This window comes from Pipra filicauda, unplaced genomic scaffold, assembly GCF_003945595.2.
Source record: "Pipra filicauda isolate LSUMZ 115617 unplaced genomic scaffold, ASM394559v2 scaffold15_size4787011_pilon, whole genome shotgun sequence".
Lineage (NCBI taxonomy): Eukaryota > Metazoa > Chordata > Aves > Passeriformes > Pipridae > Pipra > Pipra filicauda.
The window spans coordinates 2,030,948-2,039,602 of record NW_024104096.1 but is presented as its reverse complement, the minus strand read 5'-3'; the positions used below and the strand labels follow the sequence as shown (position 1 = coordinate 2,039,602).

General features: G+C 51.2%; 1 protein-coding gene across 1 annotated transcript; it reads left to right on the top strand.

Moving 5' to 3' along the window:
* The first annotated feature begins 7,118 nt into the window (after positions 1-7,118).
* On the top strand, positions 7,119-8,619 carry LOC113982532 (homeobox protein vent1-like). Its single transcript, XM_027710837.2, has 3 exons — positions 7,119-7,356; positions 7,521-7,741; positions 8,260-8,619. Exons 1-3 carry the CDS (start codon positions 7,119-7,121, stop codon positions 8,617-8,619), a joined length of 819 nt encoding a protein of 272 aa, XP_027566638.2.
* Positions 8,620-8,655: the final 36 nt, after the last annotated feature.

The window sequence follows — 8,655 nt, the reverse complement described above, 5'->3', positions numbered from 1 at the left end:
CTAAAGCAATGACTTTTAAAATACCAATATAGTCAAGGCCAATAAATATATAATTTACTTTTAAAAAAGTGTTAAGCGTGAGAGTCGATGTGGCTATTCCGTTTTCAAGAGCATAATTGAAGGGTTAGGTGTTCCCTTTATAATCTTGTATGGCCACAGTGGAGAACCCCGTCTCTACTCCAAATGCTCCGCTCACCCCGTACGAAAGGAACAGTAATAGTTCCTCGTGCTCTCAGAGGCGAGAGCGGCGGTCTGGGGGGCGAAGGGAGGGAGCTCTGAAGGGACCGACGGGGACCGGGACTACCTGCAGCGTTGCGGGAGCACCCCAACCCCGGACCAAATGGGGAGAGGGTGAAAGGAAAGTGGGAACGGGCAGCACCGCAGCTGGGCCTGGGGAAAGTGAGAGACAGATGAAAGGACTCAGGAGGAGAGGGGGAGAACAAAGTGCTCCCACCTGCGGAGTGGAACTGTTTCCGTGGGGACAGGGATCGTGCGGGGGAGGAGGGGTGTCGCCGTCTCCCCAACCTAAGGGTAATGAGGGAGAGGCAGGAGCACACTTTATCGAGTCCCCAAGTGTTCCCAGTAAGACGTCTTCTGGGGCAGCTCTGTCTGGGCCCTCATCCCCCGGATCTGCCCTCCCGGCCCCCGGCACCGCTGCAGTCCCGGGTCAGTCTGGCCCGTCCGAAGGGGCAGAGGTGCGGAGCCGGCCCCGGGCTGCACCCGCTCGCCCCCGAGCTCGGCTCGACCGAGCGGGGGAACAGTTTCCCCTCCGTGCGAAAGTTAAGAGCAAGACAAGAGACAATGGGAGCTGCTCGGAGCAACACTTAGTGCTGCGATCCTTGCCATGATTTAAGCCCACGGGGATGGTGGGGTCCACGCCGGGACAGGCGGGGCTGTGCGGCCAAGCTGCACCGACCACGGGGCAGTCTCGGAGGTGGTGGTTCTGCGTGCGGGGTGGGTGTATGCGGCTCCCCGTGTCCCGGCTGAGGCTGGTGCGTTTCGTGCCAGGGGCGAGGGCTGCTTAGTGGCACTAACGGGGTGACCTATCTCTGGGCGTACGAGCTGCAGAACGGCTGGAGAGACAGAAGCCGGTCTCTGAAAGAGTGCTAATGGTCACTTAACATAATGACTCCTTGGCCACATGTATACTTAGCAAGCACTTGAAATGCCTCACCAGTGTTTTGGCAGCGCTAGCTTGCAAATATTGCTCCGTTTCCCGGCAATTGCTCAAATGAATTCAAGAGGTGATGCTCACTTGGCTGAGTGCCTAGTACTAGCGGATTCCTCCGAATAACCGCATAATTCCTCTTCCACCTGCAAAAGTCAGCTTTCTCTAGAAGGTAACTACTACATTCCAGTGGTCTAGAAAACTATACGTGAAATTATTTATTTTTTTGCTAAAGTGGTCCAATTCTCGCACTAAAACATGAATGCAAGATTTTCCTTTTATCTTGGAGAAAGAAAGTCAAACTTCGTGCTTTATTCCTGCTTGTTTGAATTTCTCATCCACTGTGTTTTATTCCTGGCAGCAATAAAGGGGCGCTGGTGTCAGCGCAGGCCCTCTGCCCTCTCGCAGCCCCTCGCAAGAGATCGGAATAGTCTGGCTCCTCCCGCACCGCACCCGCCGAACACCCCCGCAGCAACCTCCGAGCCGCCCCACCAGCACAGTGGGGAGCAGCCCCCCAGTTTGTGTCACATCACAATAAACCCCAGCATCGGAATGCTCTCTGACAGGACCAAGCGGTGTGGGCAAGCCAGCTACAAATGGGGAGGGGGGTGGAACTCACAACAAAAACCAAAAAGGCTGAGTGGATTAGCTGGGGAGGAGCAGTTTAAGGAGCAGCTTAATGCTTCTGGGGGTGAAACTGCCGGAACTCCCGGCCCGACGGTTCTCGAGGAAGAGGCTGTATAACCTGGAAACTGGGCTCCCCCGGGAGGAAAAGAGAATGGGAGGGGGGGAAATCGCCAGCACGCTAACTTCAAAGCCTTTGTCCCCTGCAGTGCGTGAGCGGAGGGGGAGCAACATGATTGAATTAGCACCGCGGGGTGGGGGAGCCGCCGGCAGCCGCGCACGGTACCGCCCGTCCCAATTTGGCTAGAGCAGCCATCAGGGGACTGGGAATAGGATCGGGGTATATCACCCCCCCGCAGCTCCCAGACACGGTGGAGCCGCTCCAGGGACCTCTTCAAAAACCAGGTGAAGTTATTCGGTGTTGTGTGCTAATCGAGAGAGATCTCACACTGTCAGGCCATTACATCTAATTGCTGCCCATTATCTTTTTCTTTGATAAGTAATTAGATGACAATTAACTTGATAAATCCCACCGAAGCGGAGGGAGAAATAAAGAGGAGAGACCTCTTGGTCTCGACGTGTTCCTTGTGTAGACTTTGCTACTTTTCCTTTATAGCTGTCTCTTAAACTCCTAGGCTTCGACCTGGTGTTACCCTGTAACAGTACTTAGTAGGGAGCTAATCCTACCGTCTCTTTGGTATTCAGGCAGGTTAAGTGCTTTAGTTCTTATTTCAGCTCTTAGTTATTCTACCTGTACAATTCTGAACAACTGTGGAGGTGTCACAAGTCCTCAGGCAAGGTAGCAATGGCGTGCATAGAAATTCAAGTACTAGTTTGTTTCGAGCTAACTTAACTTATCTGGGCTCTTTGTCTACTAGTTCTGCAAAGAACACAGAAATATTTCCCCGATAATGTTTTTTTTTTTTAATGCAAAGTGAGTGTTTGCTCCCACAGTCGCTGAATGGGAGTATCTGGGCTTGCAGCGTGTGAGCCGGGAGGGAAGAGGCTGCCGGGTGAGTCAGTAGCATTTGTCATTTATTGTGTGTTAGCCCGCATTGTTCCCGTGGGCAAAGGAGCGGCGGGGTGATGGCACTGTTAGCGTTCACAGGTACTTCAAACAGAAAAGCATCTATTCCGAAACAATCGATCTCGTTGATGCCTAATTGACTATCTAATAGCACCTATCAGGACATCAAAGGAGAAGCTGAATAACCGAGTTAGCATTTCCAAAGGAGAACAGCGGAGGGTACAAACAGCCATCAGCTATCCCACCGTTCGGGAGCCCAGCCTGGGCCCTGCGGCTGGCTATGGGCGTAGGTTTCCTATGGTCCCGTCTGGAGCAGGGCAAAATATTTTGTCTGCACTTTTAGCCATGTTAAAACCTCGCTCCCTACAGTAATTAAGCTTACTTACTTCTGAAGGGCTGCCACACTTCCCCAAGCTCTCTCCTCCTGCCCATTCGCGCAGCTAAACGTATTTTGGGGGGAGGATTGAGTTTGTTTGGTTGGGAGCTTTTTCTCCCCTGGGTGGGGCGTGTGCCATTGCAGTTCTTACTGCATCGTCTATCACCCCCACTTCTCCAGTTTTGTCAAGAAGATATGGGTAAAATCTAGGCTTTTCAGAAAGATAAATGAGATTTGCCTACGATGGAGCCAGTAAGTTTGCAGCCCAGGAGGTCCCAGGTCTGGTGGCCTAGTACATCAGCTCCTAGTCTATTATAAATGCTATGGTAGAAGGAAAGTTTGAAACATGAAGATTCACCCTATTATGCTAGCAATTATTTTTCTTGAGAAGGACTACTCTTCTGTTTGCCAAAATGTGGGCACTTTTTTCTTAAGTTTTCATGCAATATCACTGTGATGGTTTGTTGAAGGCCTGGGCACTCCAGAGGCATTCCTGGGCAATACAAGTACTTCAGCCTCTAGCAAAGGGTGAACTTCTAGTACCTGGTGCAGGAGACACTGCAGCCTGGACAACAGACTAGACCTTCCCTGCCATAATACCTTTGTGCTGTAGAGCTGCTGCAGCTCTGTCTGTTCTCATGGGTTTATATTCCGTGTGTGCACAGAGCCTCAAATGAAATATTCCCATGCTTACCAGTGAGATAAATCTACCATTTGTCCTTACAAGACTTGTAGAGCTCACATGAAAAGAGCACTCTGTCCTGATGACCTCAGCTGTAATTATCAGAACATGGCATTAGTCACTGCACCTAAATTTCAGGGTATTATACTGAGTTACAAGAGTGCAGAAGATATCAGTCAATTTCTTGAAGCAGCAAACATGTTTCTTATGGTTGTAAGGCTTACGTACAAATGCAGACCAATAAATATTTTGAAATGTGATTTGGTGAAATGTGTGCACTATGTCCTAGATATAAAACAAGTAAGAAAAATATGTATATTTTGCAATATAATACAGTATTCCAAAGTTCTGAGTATACAGAATTCCATGTGAAAAGATATAATTTCCCATAAAACTTAGACTTATTTTTGATCATGGTTATATATCACACCAATTGAATGCGGTAAAAACTTCAAGTAATACAAAATAATTGAGGTAAATTTGTGTCTCCTATGAGCACCAAACTTCTGCAAGGTAAGGGGAAGATTTAACTGCAGCTGCAGGGCCTCTATCCACCCAGGGTCCAGGGTCATTAAAGTTTTCAAGTTTCTCAAGCTGCCACCTCTTGCTGATGGGAGTTACAATAGCCACATAACACCTTCCATACTCTTTCCATCTGTTCCAGGGTTTTGTGGTCCACAGATGCCGCTGCTTTCATCTGGAGTGGGGGGGATTCTAGAGTTGGGTATAAATGTCTTGCTAAATAAGCAGTTCTATAAAAATGAAAAATCAGTTTTCATTGACTTTCAGCAAAAGGTGGGACGGGTCAGCTGCTTTCCTGCGTTTTTAGCCAAGTGAGAAGAGGAAATGGCAGCAGGTCTGCAGGGTTAAAAATAGTTTCCTTCTATAAGATGCATAATATATAATATATGAATGCCAACATTGGTCTCTTTGGGCACAGAACTGAATGGTCATCTCGTGTCTGGTTTAATTTTGGCAGCTGATGAAGTGTCTCTCCCTAGATGGTAGTCACTGGATGTCTCTGTGTGCCCAGGTGAGGGGACTGCAGTGCATAGGTGACTCGACTGCTTGGCTTGGCATAGCTTTCTTCTGCTGGAGAAACGGTGGGGAAGACTGCCCTGGTGGAAGCACTGGGGGCCATGCTGCTTGCTGGTAGCTGTGTGCTCAGTTTAGAAGCTCCTGAGTCTCAGTGGTTTTTAGGTATTACTTCTAAGCTTGCTTCTGATGAGGCAGTCAGGCTCTGCAGATAATGCACAATGCTTTACAAAGGAGAACTTGCTGTGAATGTGTTTATATGTGGCAGTTTTGCTGCTTGGAATTGTCCACACATGGGGTTATTTAGAAATGGCTGGCCTGAAATAAGATGGAAAGTAAGTATAATAGAGCATTTGCTTCAGAAAAAGAGGGACCATACACAGGTGGAATAGTTCAAGAACAGTTATTCGATCCTGAAGTTATTAAAATTAATGTGCAGGCACTTAGTTCTTTTAGGGAACAGTGAGTGACTATCCCTGCTTGACTGAAATGTGTCTAGGGTTTATATGTTCCCCTGTTATGGTGGTTTTGTTTGGGTCAGTGGCACTCACAGGTACGTGGTTCTGACCCAGTGTAGGAGTTTGGTCTCCGGCTATATTCAACTACTTGGACGTTTGCACTGGCTTGCGCGTATCAGCCAAAACGACAGTCTTGTGCTAGCATTAAGTGAACCTCCTTTAGTGGCTATGCCCAACACCCCTTAAGGAGCCAGTCAAACTCTTTGTTGGGGCTGTGCCGGGCAAGAACAGCCTCCCCCATCCCTGCTCTTAGGGGCTGATGTTGCAAGGAAAGCTCCAGGAGGAATCCAGCTCCTGGGCTGTGGGCTTGGTTAGGTGTTTGCGTTGCTCTGGTGCTTGTGTTTTATCCCTCCCCCGAGGCCAGTGTGGGGATAAGCCACCTTTGTGAGGTTGGGAGGGGTCGATAACTGCATTGTCCATTCCTGCGGCCATGGACTTACTGCAACACTTGAGACAATGAAAATGTGTGGCACGAATATGACTTTTTTTCCCAAATGATTTTTCATAATAAACTAGGGAGTTGGTTTGGTTGGGGTTTGATGTGGGAACTTAGATTATTGCTATGTTTTAGAAAGAAACAAGCTCCTGCCCTGTTAGACCCAGGTTTATGGTGCCCACTCCTTTTGGTTGTGCATCCCAGCAGGATCTCTGAGGATTTTGGAATCCCCATTGAAACTGGGGTTCTGTCAGTGCATTTACCCAGTTACAGGCATGGTGATCGCTTCCACTTGTCTTCAGGAAGCATCGGGGTTAGAGTATGTGTTATTCAAGTATCACTATGGCCAGTGCGGTCATGGTCGGTGCAGTTTTTTCACCAGCGTAGCTAAAAACCCTGTGAAAACTGAACATAAGAAGAACTCGAAGACGATCTAAGTTGTCGTTATGCCTCTTTCCCCAGCCAAGCTTTGCTGGCGGTGGCCTGGTGTCCTCCCTGCATTACAAGGGCGTCGTCCTTCTCGGGAAGCGACATGTGGATTGGGATAGTATGAAGTTGATGAGGTGCGAGCTCCGCTGCTCACTTAGTCCTTTGATCTCTAAACGATTGGGGAGATGGGTTGCTCTGGCTAGACAGATGGCGCCAAGTTCAAGCTGAGAAGGCCCGCAGCCCTGCTAAGCCCTAGCCTGGCTCCAGTCCCCGGGAGTGAGGGCTTAGCCTCGGGGATAGGGACTTCTTGATATCGCCCCCCAATGGCTTTTCCCATGGAGGCCGGTCTCTGCAGCTCCCTTAATGAGCAGTGCCCGATGGCGGGGCTGCCAGGCTCTGCCTGAGTTTCGTTATCCCTCATCCCGGCCCCGATGGTGTTGGACCGGGCCGTCTCGGGGCTGGTTTCGGGCATCTGTGAAATGTGAGACCCAGTAATCGAAAAAGGAATGGTAAAACCGCGCCGTTACCGACACCGATGATGTCTTTAAATGCCTGTTTGCGGGGCTGAGCCCGCCCGTGCCCTGCCCTCCAGGGGAGAGGGACAGGTTTGCACTTCAAGGGGGTCTCCCCGGCCCCGCAGACACGCTGGAGCCAGGGGCTGTAGACATTTGCCAGACGTGTGAACTTTCCTTCTCGCTGGTAGCTGTTATCTGTGCTCGATTCCCACTTTGATGTGTGTTCACACTTAGAACTACCCCGCCCGGGACCGGAGGGCCCATATAAGAGCGAGCCGAGTCTTACGGTCCTCCAACCCATCTCAGCCATGAACCAGGCCCAAATTCCTTCGGCAGAGACCAAGCCCCACGGGGTCAGGCCCCACATCTGCTGTGTGCCCCCTCCCTGCGCCCCCACCTCGCTGAGCAGCACGCCCCTCCTGGTCAGAGCCAAGCCCCGACGAGGCGACCCGCAGCCGAGCCAGCCCGCGGAGAGCGAGCCCTGCCCCGCGGAGCGGATCCCAGACGATCCTGGAGAGACCACCGACTCGGACCCGTCGGACTCGGGTGCGTAAGGAGGGAACAGAAATGGGGGGGGGGGGCGTGCCGGGGACACACACGGGACCTCGACCCCCGTCGGTGCAACGGCCTGTCAGGGCCGAGAGGAGGCGGAGGCACTTCCCAGGCCGGGAAAGAGGCCTCACTACTGCCCCTTCCCTCGTCCTGTGCAGCCCCCGACAGCGGCTGGTTGAGCGCCGACGAGTCCTCCGGATACGAGAGCGCGGAGCGCTCCGCGGCGGCGGGCGGGACCCGCGGGCGGCAGCGGCGGGCGCGGACCGCCTTCACCTCTGAGCAGGTCTGCCGGCTGGAGAAGACCTTCCAGCGTCAGAAGTACCTGGGGGCCACGGAGCGGAGGAAGCTGGCGGCTGCCTTGCAGCTCTCGGAGATCCAGGTGAGTCCCGCAGGAAGAGGATCCTTCCCGGCCCCGTCGGGCAGGAGCAGGCCGGGTCGGCCGTTTCGCTTCGGTGCTCTCTGCGATGAAGAGACGATGAAGAGCGGTCTTCAGCTGAATTTAGCAGGGGCTGTGGGATTCCTCGGGGATTAACAAGTTACACTCCAGGAAATTTGAGGCACTTTCTACCGGGAAGGCATTAAGGTTTCTTAATTTCTTAGTAAGGTAAACTGTCTAAGCGATCCACCTAACCTTGCAGAGCTCATATATGGTCTTTAAGACTCTAAGTGATTAATCTAATATCGCTGAACACAGACACGCTTCCCCTGTACATCCCGTAGGTCCTCAGCCGTCGGTTAAGTAGGGCAAGAGAATCAGTCCAATTCTTGTCAATTCCAACTGAAGCAAAATGGCAAAAGCAGCTGAGATACAGTTGTTCATAATTTGCATGTTATTTATTAAGCAAAGACCCTCATTTGTTTTCTCCATCCCCTCACCTCGTTCTTTTTGTTTCTCAGATCAAGACCTGGTTTCAGAACCGGAGGATGAAACTGAAGAGGCAGATACAGGACCACCAGCACAGCCCCGTGTCTCCTGTTCCACTCTACAGCTACCCCACGGGGGCCTCACCAGCTCTGTTTCAGGATGGTCTCCACTACCCCTTTGCTCTCCAGCACCAGAGACTCCTGCCTTTTACCCCGGTGCCTGCTGTGCAGTTCAGCTTCTCCTTTCCCAGATATGATGCATCGCAAAGCACCTACCCCTTCATAGGAAATGAGCTGCCGTACTATCATCAACACTTTCTTCCTCATCCCTCTTTCCATCCAGTTATTCAGAACAAAATGGACAGTCAGTGCCACCTTGTATATGCATTATAGTGAAAAAGAAAAGGGGCGGGCAGCAGAGGGGAAAAG

What these genes read in the sequence shown, in the direction of transcription:
- LOC113982532 (XM_027710837.2), top strand. Translation starts at nt 7,119, where the DNA reads ATGAACCAGGCCCAAATTCCTTCGGCAGAGACCAAGCCCCACGGGGTC. An exon ending in CTCGGACCCGTCGGACTCGG is followed by an intron (nt 7,357 to 7,520) that starts GTGCGTAAGGAG and finishes CGTCCTGTGCAG; the next exon opens with CCCCCGACAGCGGCTGGTTG. An exon ending in TGCAGCTCTCGGAGATCCAG is followed by an intron (nt 7,742 to 8,259) that starts GTGAGTCCCGCA and finishes TTTGTTTCTCAG; the next exon opens with ATCAAGACCTGGTTTCAGAA.